This window comes from Myotis brandtii, unplaced genomic scaffold (genome assembly GCF_000412655.1).
Source record: "Myotis brandtii unplaced genomic scaffold, ASM41265v1 scaffold125, whole genome shotgun sequence".
Classification (NCBI taxonomy): domain Eukaryota; kingdom Metazoa; phylum Chordata; class Mammalia; order Chiroptera; family Vespertilionidae; genus Myotis; species Myotis brandtii.
This window is the reverse complement of record NW_005354385.1, coordinates 14,527,719-14,540,777: the sequence shown is the minus strand read 5'-3', so window position 1 is coordinate 14,540,777 and position 13,059 is coordinate 14,527,719. Positions and strand designations below refer to the sequence as shown.

At 35.0% G+C, this 13,059-nt stretch overlaps 1 protein-coding gene across 7 annotated transcripts in view; it reads left to right on the top strand.

Moving 5' to 3' along the window:
* The window catches only part of KCNH7 (potassium channel, voltage gated eag related subfamily H, member 7), a 411,835-nt gene that overhangs the window by 354,997 nt on the left and 43,779 nt on the right, over positions 1–13,059 (top strand). For 6 of the 7 annotated variants that reach the window (XM_014534137.1, XM_014534135.1, XM_014534136.1 and 3 more), the window contains one exon: positions 5,161–5,360. In XM_014534137.1, the coding sequence (XP_014389623.1) occupies positions 5,161–5,360 (200 nt within the window). Of the gene's footprint in view, positions 1–5,160; positions 5,446–13,059 lie in introns of those variants that run through there. The other variant, XM_014534139.1, reaches the window with a different exon arrangement.

Sequence of the window (13,059 nt, the reverse complement as noted above, 5' to 3'; positions counted from 1 at the left end):
TTTAGAAGTAATGGGGTTACATATTTAGGTATCATAGTGTATTTGTCTTTGAAGGGAAGCAACCAAAGGTTTTCAGGACTTTAGGAAAGCATGAGCATAAAACTGGAGTCACATGGGTCTTGGGATTCAGCAATTAAGACCTGCAGTTCACCTTTACTGCTGTAAAAGAGTGTCCATAATTTATTACCAATGGTTATTTTCTATTTCCAGCTGAGGCAGGTTAGAATGAGAAAGATTAGCTTACATTATATTACTAGATGTCCTAATTAGATATAGAAATATATATCACCAATTTATATGTATATATGATCACTAATAATAATGCAAGTTAATCTCCTATATATAAATATACTCTCTCTCTCTCTCTCTCTCTCTCTCTCTCTCTCTCTCTCTCAAAACACAACTGAACCTGATTATCAGACCATCTTTGAAAAATAGATTTAGTTTAAATGGAGAGCTATTTATTGAGAACGTAATTATCTGCAAGGCACTATGCTGAGTGGTGTGAATTTATTGCCTATAAATCCCTTTCCCTGTGATACTATATCAAGGCCTAACTGATTGACCTTTACCTTGTAATTGAGTAATATCATGAGCATTACTTATAAGGAGCATTCTTTGAAATCAGAAAAAGAGCTTGTATTGAACTAAAGATGTTTTAATGTTAGTATATTTTTTTCAAAATCACACCTTGGAACCACTAAAGATAACCTTGCTGATACCAGGAAGCAATTGGCAAATTGATGAATGTATAAACTTAAAAATAGCATCATCCTTATACTGCATACAAATTTGAAAATAGACTCAAAGAGTTCATTTTTTACATTTTTTAGGGGCTTGTACATGGAATTATAAATCCCTTTTAACAAGTAATCTTGTAGCCATGACTGGTGTTGCTAAGTGGTTAGAGTGTTGGCCCATATATCTAATCTTTAATTCCTAAACCAGGGGATTTTTGGCAATTTTCATTCTTCTTTGTTTCCTTTCTACTTTTCTTCTTTCTTTCTTTACTCTTTCTTCTTTTTAAATGTGACATGAGGTTATTTTTATTGATTCTTTAGGAATGTGTCTCCTGCAAATGAATTTCTTATTTTTAAAAAAGAAAAAAACATTCTAGTTAATTGGGTAGAGTATGAGACATCCACTTCCTATATGACATCCTTTATTTGAATAGCAAATCAGTTTTGCAAACCTTAATCAAAGTGGGAATATATAAAGCTTAATGTCACACAGGAAAAAATGTGTACATATTCCTGAAGAACTTTATCATGACCTGTTAAGCCATGAATAAAGAAAAAAGTAAAATTAAGACTTGAAACTTAACAATCGTAAAAATGTCACTGATATTTGCTAGCCATCAGATAAGTGTAAATGTAAGTTATTTTCATATACTTACATCTGTGTATTCTAATATGCAAATTTATTCTTTATTCAACTATAATAAATAGAATAAAAGACATTTAACTTTTAAAAACACAGAAACCAGGAAACAAAGGCAAATGTATTTTATCTATGATCTACTTAACAAACATCTTGGAAGAAATCCTTATGTTTATAGCATGGAAAACATGTTACTGGGTTTCTTCTTTTAGCCATGGTGGAATAACTAGAATACCCCGATATATTTTTTTAAAGAGCATAAAACTAAACAAAATATACAGGTCAACTGGCTTTATACATTGGAGATAAAATAGTAGGGGATATGATCCCTCAAAGAAGGAAAACAAACAAGATGGGCCTCCTGTTAGCCTCACTTTCAATCTGGAGGCGCTTTATGCAGTGAAAGGTGTCTCACTGAGCTAAGAACACAGGATCTGAAGTTGTGGGGGCAGGTGCTAGTACTGGCAAGACAGAGAACCAGAAAAGAGGCAGCCATGGCATAGAAAATCTCCAGAAACCTGTATAGGTATCCCCTTGTGTCTACTGATGAATACCAAGTCACAAATGCATGAGGTAAAATTCCTCCAATACTGACAAATAAATTCCAGAAGTACTGTAAGCTGAACAATTCCCACCAGCAGAGTGGAAAACCCTAAATCTCAGAAAAATATTGCCATAGTACTAGAGTTGTCTAGCCTAACAAAACCTAAAATACTAGCCTCAAAATGAGCAAACTGATCTATGAGTAATTTAACTGCCTGCAAGAACAACATCCACCATTTCTAAAGGATGACAAAGAATATAAAGCAATGAACAATGTTAAATTTGCAATGCCCATCATCCATTAAGAGATTAATATGCTAAGAAATAAGAAATGTAACCCATAAGCAGGAGAAAAAACATTTTTTAAACCTACAGCTAGAGTTAACAGAGATGATAGGAGTAGCAGAGAATACCAAACCTTGAACAAATGTGTATGTGGACTTCCAGAAAATGGACGGGAAGCAAAAAAAAAATTTTTTTAGAAATGGCTGAGGTTTTTCCAAAATTGATAAAAACTATAAATCATAGATCCTAGAAGTTCAGTAAATCCCAAACAGGCGCGCGCGCACACACACACACACACACACACACACACACACACGATGCATTACAGTAAAAATACTGAAAACTAATGATAAAGAGGTAAAAAATCTTTAAAACAGAGGTGAAATTCTCATGCATTGCTGGAAAGAGTGTGACATAATGATTTTAGGAAATAGTTTGGACATTTCTTATAAAGTCAAACATGCCATACAACTCAGCTATTTTATGTTTAGGTTTTTAAAGGGAAATGAAAACGTTTGCCCAAAGATTTGTTTACAAATGTTCATGGCACTTTTATTCATTATTGCCAAAAACTAGAAACAGTGAGCTTTCTAGCTACAGAAGAGAGAAACTGTAGTATAGCCATACAATACAAATCTACTCAGTGATAATAAAAATAATTTAATGATACACTAAACACAAAATGAAACTCAAAATCATAATGTTGAGCAGAAGAAGTCAGGCACAAATGAACATGTACATTTTGAGTTTATTTATATGAAATTCCAGGAAATGAAAACTAAACTTTAATGAGATAAAGGACCTCGGTGGTTTTCTAGGGTCTGAAATGAGTAAGCATACAACCAAGGGACACTATAAATATTTTGGGGTAATGAAAATGTTTTATATATTGATTGTGTTTACAGGAGTGTATACATTTGTTAAAACTAACTGAACGTTACATTTAAAACAGGTTCATTTTATTATATGTAAATTACACATCAATAAAATGTTTAAGTTACAATTTTTTTTAAGTTTGTGTAATTTGTAGAAAAATCAAGTGTATTTGTTCTATCAACATGTTTCAGCTAATACCTAAATAGCCAACTAAATTCATTAGTTTGGTTAGCATATCAGATTTGGGGTATAGTATGCTGAAGAAATGTTTAAGATAAATGTATTTTTTCTATAATATCTAAAACTAAAGCAAATAATTTTAATGAAATAACAACTCCCTATTATGGGAAGCTAAATAAAATAGTGAGTTAGGAAAGAAATGCCTGAAAATATTACTCCAAGGTGCTTTTGACTCATATTTTATGCCAGTTGATGGGCATTACCTTAATAATGTATACATAGATAGTCATTTTGTGCTTCTCTCTTGCTGACAGTCTTTAGACTTATTTGCTTCCTTAAACAATAGAAAAAATATTATGTCTCTATTATAATCTAAGAAGCCATCAGCATAGAATTTCTTAGGAGAAATACAGTTCATTCATGTATTCAATGTACTTATAGTCTAGATTTTACCATCTTGTCAAGGAGTGGAAATACCTGTTTATGACCCAAACTAATGTTTTGGTTCATTCTTATGGCAATATGGATTTAAAACCACGGTATTTATTAAATATGAAATAAGAATGTTTTCCCTGGCTCTTAAGTAATTATGTGGTTTAGGTAAAATAACTAGCATTGATTATGTGCCCTCTGATTAAATCAAGTGAATTTAATTTGTACTATTTCCTGAGCATATGATAGGTGCTATGGAGACATAACAGCATGCATAAATATTTCCAACACTACAATTAGGAAGAGTAAAATATATTTTTCACATGAATCTCCTTGGATCACAGGAATCAGTTTCAGGCAAGTATTGCTAACTCCCTTCTTAATCAACTATTCATGTATTAAAGTTAGCCTCATGTATTTTTTTCTGTGGAAGATACAGCCTAAACAGTTTGTCTGCCTTACTGAGACATATTGTCTTTCGCACATCCCAACTCAGCCTCACTGCAGATGGCCCCAACTTTCATCCTTTTAAGTAGATAAAAACAGAGGGCCGCTGCTTTCTTTGGAACCTTCTCTTAGTAGGAACACCTGTGGTAAGCAAGGACCATGTTAACCAAGAGACAAAGAAAGCCAATTACCAAGAAAAGTCACTTTAAAACACCTTGAACTTGGCCAAAATCTACTTTTAAAATGGCTTACATGGTTTATAGAGATAGTGTTTTATAAAAAGTGTTGGGGGGGGAAATGTGTTGATTGAATATAGTTGAATCAAACACTTCAAAATGTTTATTTTTCTCACCTGCTTGGTATATTGTAGTTCCAGTGCCTTAAACATATATAACCTTCTCTCTAATGTTCTGACGACACATCCAAAGATCAAGGTAGAGACCATTTGTCATGATTTGATTTTCTGTGCAGCATAGCACTTTTCAGGATTATTAGAAACAGAATGACAATATAATGATAAAGAGAAGAAGACTTAAAAGCTTCACGTTAACTTATAAAGATTTAGCCCAGGAAGCACTGAAAAGGTTATTCCACCTAAGCATGAAGACATAGAAAGAGCATCATAGCAGTTTACTTCTTCCCATAGACAAAAAACAAACAAACAAAAAAAAACAACAAAGATGTAGTCTATCTTTCTCTACAAACAAAATATTTATTCTAAATGCATTTTATCTCTAATCAGCACTCCAGCTTACAGGTTGATATTGTAAACAACCTGAGTTTTAACTTTCATTAAGAATCCATCAGGAATTTAGAGACTTTTCCTCTCCAGATTTACCATCAAAATTATAAAATTTAAAGCTGCATTGGCTTGACCATGTTTTTCCTCCAAGGGCCAATGGTAATCCTCATAACTGGATTGAGATAAATAAAAATTAACATACTTGAGATTCTGACAAGATGTAATATGCCCAAAATTCAGTCTTCCCCCATAACTTTGTTTTTTATTCAATCCAGCACTAATGTATGCAAGCATTTTTGGGAATGTATCTGCAATTATCCAAAGACTATACTCGGGAACTGCCAGGTACCACATGCAGATGCTGCGAGTAAAAGAGTTCATTCGCTTTCACCAAATTCCTAATCCTCTGAGACAACGGCTTGAAGAATATTTCCAACATGCATGGACTTACACCAACGGCATTGACATGAATATGGTATGTATTTCTGTTTCCAAAACAAAAGAACCATAGGCATTTTAGCTACAGCCAAAATGGAAAAGCTAGTCTCACCAGCTTTGAACCCCTTGCTTTTGTTTTTCTCTCTCAGATGTTTATTTTCTCCCCTGGAGATAATCTCTCATTCTCAATTCATGGCATTGCATGGTGCTATATTCTAGTTATACTGTGTGGCAAAGGCATTATAACATGATGCAAACTGATATAACTATGTGCAGTAGAGTGTCCACTTCTGTTTAGAGAGAATGTTGCTAAGCTGGGACTTGGTCTTTTACCACATGGCCTACCTACTAGTACCCCCAAAAATAGTTGGACCCATTTGCATTAAAATTTTATAAAAGTACTAGTAAACAGTAATAATAAGTATGATGGCCCCAAACAGAAATCCAAGGTTAACACTCTTCAAAAAAATAGGTCATTTTGAGAATTTGTGGAAGAAGTTAGGAAGCTTAAGTATGTCATAAACACTTTATGATAGGAAGTTTCATGTTTATGGCATGGAAATTTTTTCTATATTAAAAAAATTAATTATGTGCCCTTTTACTATATCTGGTTTAATGTATATTTCCTTTTAAAGGGGAAGTACAGATTTCTTCATTACTTTTAAGCTAATTCAACATTAGCAATCACTTTTCATAACCATTTATTCCTCTGACAATGCCCCCAAATCAACATAACTGTGGTCCATCAAGCTCTTTTTAATATTAGGAAAATTGGGTACATTTCTTTGACCTAGCTGTTTGGCTTATAGAAACTGATTGCTCAAAATTAACTATATAACAGGTCCAAATTCTATAGCATACCATAGACCTATTTTTTAAAAGATTAAAAATACGGTGCATTTCATATAGCTACTCCTCCACTGGACAAGGACCTGTTTCTAAAAATATTCAGAAATAAAACCCCTTGCATATAATGACATCAACAGTATAATACAATTTTTGCATAAGTGAACCTATGCAATTTAGATTGACATCTTTTAATTGACTAGTAAATATTCTACAAAAAAAAGCAAAGATTCAAAATTAGCAGTCCAGATATAGAAATTATAGCAAATATTGCCCAATTTGAAAGACATATTTACATACAGATGAACTTATCATAGTATGTGAGATTTATTTGACTGAGAAGTGAGGACATGCCATAATAAAAAAATTTAATTTGAAGAGCCAATCAGTTAGCACATTTTACACAAAATCATAACCAAACTTCATGAGTCATTTCCAAGTATCCCAGTGTTCTTTGTGAAAATTTATTTGATAAATTGATCTTACTAGGTTAACACTTTAGTCTCACAATTAAACACCTACAAATGGATCACTTTTATATATTATTATTTAACAAAGATATCATCATTCAGAAACTATTGGGGTTTCTCTAATGCTGGGTTGGCTGAAGCAGTGCCAAGAATTTTTTATCAACACATGTGCCACTCAATTTTGTTGTTTTATACGCCAGATTATTTCAATAACAGTAATAAAACACCTATTTATTGTACCTCCCCTCTCCATATAACTCTAGTTTTGTGGCCATATTTTGTGATAAAGTCTATTTTGTGACATCTATTTACCTTTCATTGTTTGACTCTATTACCTATAAGTATGGTTTATATACCACTTGCTTATTTACAATGTACTTATGAAAGATTTATCTCTTTCCTGTCTGCTTCACACCTTAATACATGGAATCACAACACCCACCGGTAAGAACAGGAGGTATTTATATCCAATTTAATTCTCGTGTAAACTGTGGAGAACACCCTTGCTATCTGTCAGGTTTAGAGTTTGTTAATTGGTTTCCAGTGTTAGTTCTGATCTTTTTTGCATGATGTAGCAGAGGATATACAAAGCAAGCAATCGGGAAAGATAACCTGGAAGAGGCCAAGTGCAGAATAGAAATCCTTAATTTTAACAATGACTTGACCTCCAATGATATTTATATACACTTTCCCCTCCCCCACAAAAAGTCACTTACCTGCCCCTTCCTCCACTCCGGTAAAGGTTATGGGTATACGGTTTGCATTAGATAATTGTCATAAAGAAAATGTCATTCTTTTTCATCATCCTCTATTTTCATAATGTAGGTATTTTTCTTCCCTCTCATCTGCATGCCTGTATTACATGATCCTGAAGTGTGTGAGCTCTAAACCATGTGCTATTGAGTCTTGCATGTGGTTTTGAGAGCTTGACTTTGCATGAACTTCTTGTTTGTATACAGTGTCTACATTTCTCATCTTGTGACCGAAAAGTGAGTAAAAAAAATCAAAGTGCAAGATAACTGAAAACTCAGCAAATGGAAGATACTTGCTAATTAAGCAGGCTATGCAAAACCAAGTTGATTAGAGAAAAACAATTGTACTCTTAGACTATTGAGAGGTAGAAAAAAATCTAAGTAGATTTTTTTTACCTCCAAAAACACTGTTAAAATCTCTGTGTCTTGTCAGTTGTTTACTGAAGTGTAATATAATAATTTAAAGTTATATAAATGTATGTATTATGATACATAAAAGTACATCAAACTGTTGTATCTTTCACCAGCATTCCATCTTATTTCATTTAAGTATAACCTTAAATATAATTTCTCATGAAACATTTCAGGTCATTTTTGCTCTTCAGCCAAATGCGGTACAAGATGTCCGTCCGGTCATACTGTATAAATTGACCTAAAGTTATTTTTTCATAACCCAAAACATTTGATTCCTTAATAGATCACAAAACGTAGGAAAGAATTAACCTAAAATGTGCAGCCACATTCCTTATTTCCTGCATCTTTTGTTTATTTTGTGAAACAGCAATTGCCAGAATGTTCCAGGACCAAAAGCATTCAGGAGCACTACGGGCTTCCTTTCAGTTGAACCAAATGGTTCAGAGAGCAAAAGGAAGAGGGTCAGGATAGTGAAACTGGTGAAAGGAAGGTGTTCTTTTGCATCTGATGTCAGACTTAGGAATAGTAAAAATTATCTTCAAAATGTCTTTAGATCAATTCTGGAAAACTCTTTCCCTTTTACTCCCAGAAATTTGACTAATTAAGAAGGAGATACTTTCTCAGCATAGGATGAAAGGCATCTCAAGAAATTTCCCCAGATCAATGCTGTCTTCTAACTCAATATGAAACTTTCTGACATTATCCAACATAGATTTTAGTTACAACATTACCAAGAGCTGAAAATCACTTTCCATGTCAGAGTAGAATCAAGTTTCCTCGTATCACACACAAGAACTAGAATGCCTAAAGAAAGGACCCAGAAACCATGGTCTATACATCATTCTGGATGGAGACAAATAATCAATTGTGGCAGAAATTACTCCATAACTTAAAATTACATTGACATGAAAGAAAATCTTTGTGAGCACTTAATGACAAATTCTATTTTACCTAAAAATGCCCCATCAATATGCCACTAATCTTGAACAAGTCACTTAATCTCTCTGCAATTTCATTAAACTTGTCATTTTCAAATATTTTTAAAGCACCAGAACTCAAATATGCTAAATATGCAAAAACAGTTATTATGGGATATTTTTCAGCTTGAGGATGGAGATTCTAACCGATCTGCTGCCCCTCTCTCACCCCCTGTGGTGGACCTTATTCTCCCTTACGAAACATCTGCTTCGTATTATTCAAACACCACTGGACTAAATGGACTAAACGAGTGGTAGAATAGTTGATGGCAGAGAACCAAAGGGGATCATTTCAGGTAAAGACAAGGACAAGAATAAAAGCACATATGTGGGAGAGTACAAGGTAGAATTAAGGGAATAAAACAACTTTATTTTATGAAAAATAATAATATAGTTGGGTTTTGCTCTTTGTTTTTGTTTGGCCTTGATATTAATGGAGACAATTTTGAGCAACAGATGTACAAGGAGTTGGAATAAGAATCGAGGAAGAGGGATAAATTCTTCAGCAAGGCAGATAGGCAAGGCTTCTGAAAGGCAGGCAGGAGGAAAAGAGAAAGGGTGAAGGCCTTGGCTTTGAGAAGTAAAGGAGAAAACTCCGTGTTCCTTACACTACATGGCCCAGTGTTCTTGGTCTGGCAAAGATTAAACCAATTCCTCAGAAAGGAGGTGGTGTAAGATAGGGGCAGAGTTGTAAAAGGAAGGATATTTAGGGATTTTAGTCAACCTAGTACACTAAAAAATGGGTAGAACCACAGTGAGAATCTAAGTGAGAAAGGATATACTTATCATGGGCCCAACAAACAAAGCCAATCAAAATGGAAAAGAATATATTGAAGAATTACAGATTGTTTCATATAAATTCTTATTTCTTGAGACTGATGTAATTTCTTAGGATCGTGTTAATGAAATTTGATTTCCTTTCCTTCTATTTCTCTTTCCAGCTCCCTGATTTCTGTCAGATTAGCGTCTGCTAACTACTAACTTTAACTAATTACTGCTTACTACCACTACTTACTACCTACTATTAACTACTAGCTACTAACACCTTATATTTGCATCCACATTCTAACCCTACTATTTCAGAAACTTCTCAATGCTTATTTAAATGACTTCATCTGTGCCAGACTTTCCCATTCACTCATGGACTGTTTCAATAGACCACAGTGAAATATAATGACAAGTTTTTTCAGTTATGTTTAATTCAGCAACTCAAGTAAAAACAATCCTTGTGACATTAAACCCCATCAAAAATATAAATCAAGATTTATAAAATAACATGGCTTATTTTCATCACATTGCTTTTAATTCCATGTTACCTTTTTCTAATGATTCTTTATATATTTAAGTTGATAAATATAGTCAATGAAAAAGCTTTGACTGACTAGTCATAGAGCTATAAATAAAATGACAAAAAATATGGTGCCCTCATATTTGACTACTCCACCACTGACTGGGCAAGGAGCCCTTTTGTAAGAATTCTTCAGAAAATAAAATCACTCACTTCTAAAGACATCAACAGCATAATACAAATTTGTCATAGGTAAGCCTGTACAATTTAATTGATATTTTTTGTTTAACCAGTAATATTCTAACAAAAAAAAGCATAGGTTCAAAATTAGCAGTCAAGTTGAACAAAGCATTGAAAATATTGCCCAAGTTGAAAGACACATGCCTATTCCCTGCACTGAGGTCCAAATGGCCCAACAAGTAAACCCACACATTTAGAAAGGGGGCATGGAGACTGGCAAAAACCTGCATTTAAGTGATAAAGACCCTCAGGACTGGTGACATGTTTTAGTTTTTTGAAAAAAACAATACACATCTAGTTATCATTTAGGAGTTGAATTAAAATAATAGTTGTCTACAATGCCTTTAAAAGATGTTTTCATCTTCATGTTGATGAGTCGATAGGAATTGTCTAGCTCTGCAGAAATTGGATAGGTAGTAAAATTTTGCACCAGCAAGATATCTGCTATTAACACACTTGCCAACTGTAGCCAGCCTCTGAACAGCAGGTGCTTAAAAAGGTCAAGGCTCATGCACTTTCTATTTTTCACAGAGGCTGTTTGCCCTAAAGTCTCAAAAATACCACAGAGAACAATACTTGCCATCTGGAGCCTCCTGACATGAACAATACCAAGCGTAAGACAGGCATCTGGTATTTTCAGCTCACATATGATATGTGCTCAGCCAAATGATGATGGTCACTTCATCCTGGTCTCTAACCATTATCAAGAAGGACTTAATTACAGCTGGCACCATGCTGCTTCTTTAGAGGTTCCTGAGCTAAGAGACATAATGACAGCATGGCTGGGGCTTTAAACAGGGAAAACAGTCATTGCAGGAACACCAAGCTGAGGCAATGAACACACTTCTGTGCTTCAGTTTCTCCCTCTTACAGTAGTAGGAAGGTGGAAATGATGCCTCAAATTGTTTTATAACTCTCTAAAATAATGGTACTCTCTGATCAGGACTCTAGAGTGCAATTCCTTTTGCTGAAGAGTGTGACATGTTTCCAAACACTGTCTTTGTAGTGATAGGAACACAGGATGAAATCACACTCAATTCAGCTTAAAAACACTTAATATTCAACACCAGTTTAGCCAATAATAAAAATAATGTAGAGAGAGACATCAGAGTTCAGTTTTAAACGATTCCTTCGAAATATTACTTTAAGTCCATTTTAGTTCTATATTAGAAGAATTCAATATTTATCAAAGCTTATGGAATCAAACCATCTGCAATTTCTCAAAAAAATAAAAGTTTAATTTTTTTTTCATGGAAGAATTGTCTGAGACATTCCCAGTGGCCTTGGAATTTCCAACATGTCAGATTGTAAAATCATTTTCTAAGGGTGAAAATAAGCACAGTGGTTCATTTAACCCTGTTGACCATGTAGCCTTATGCAGAAGTACTCAAGAAAATTACAGATATTTATTTGTTTTTCTTGGTTTAGACATTGCATTGCTATCCATGGGGATGAGTGTGGATGGAAAAAATAATAGTCATTACCACTTTCATGTCAGATATTCCTAAAGGACTTCTTTTCATTTGTATCTTTGGCTCCTATTGGTCAGGTGTCTCTTTTAGTTCACTAGATCCTCCTAAATAATTTTAAATGGTAATAGCTGATTTTTAAAAATGTTTTTATTTATTTTAGAGAGGGGGAGGATGGGAGAAGGACAAAGAGATAGAAATCCTGCACACCCTTACTGGGGATCAATCCTGAAACCCCAGGCATATGCCCCGACCAGGACTTGAACTGGTGACCACTTGGTGCTTAGGTCAATGTTCAACCACTAAGCCACACTGGCTGATTTTAAAGCAAATAGCTTTACTATTAAAACAAATACTTGTAAATATCATTGCTTTTCTACAATAAATATTATGTTTTCATATATTTTTGAAGCTTTGTTTATATTGATAAGTAAATTATTTAAAATGTTGCATCTATTTTATAATAATATTGATCTATCATTATAAGCTCTTTAAATGTTAGAAAACATCTGTAAACCCACGTGGTACTGGTGATTTTACATCAAACTAGTGGCCCAGTGCATGAATTCGGGCATGGATGGGGCCCAAGGCGGGCGGGGGTGGTGGGACAGGAGTGGGCCAGGCGGTGGGACACCCTTGCTGGCCTGGGATCTGGAAATGTCCCACTGACATTCACGCTGGTTGTCAGGAGCCACCTGACAGCTGCTTTTATATTGTTTCTTCCTTGTGGAGCGTCTAGGGAGGGGAAGTGGATTGGTGCTCGAGGCTGACTTTTAGGAGGCCGACAGCACTCTCAGGATCATGCCAGTGGTGCTGGTCCTTTGGTGCCTGGCTCATTCTTCAGAGATTGGACCTGCAGGACTACTGAGAGAGTGAGTGGCTGCAACTGGGCTGGTGGGCCACAGGGATGGCTTGGTCAGCTGAGCAGTGCTCCCACTGTGGGAGCGCACTGACCACCAGGGGGCATCTCCTGCGTTGAGCATCTGCCCCCTGGTGGTTATTGTTTTTCCAGTCGTTCTGGTTGTTCGATCGTTCAGGTGCTTAGGCTTTTATATATATAGACTAGAGGCCCGATGCACAAAATTCCTGCAAGGGGCTCGGCCCCTGCCATCGCTGCCTCTGCCTCGGCCCCCACTGCCACGGCTTCACTGGAAGGTCATCCAGAAGGATGTCTGCTCTAATTAGCATCTTACGCTTTTATTATTATAGATAGCATGTTTCCTCCAACTTTGTTCTTTCTCAAGATTGCTGTGGTTATTCGGGGTCTTTTGTGATTTCAT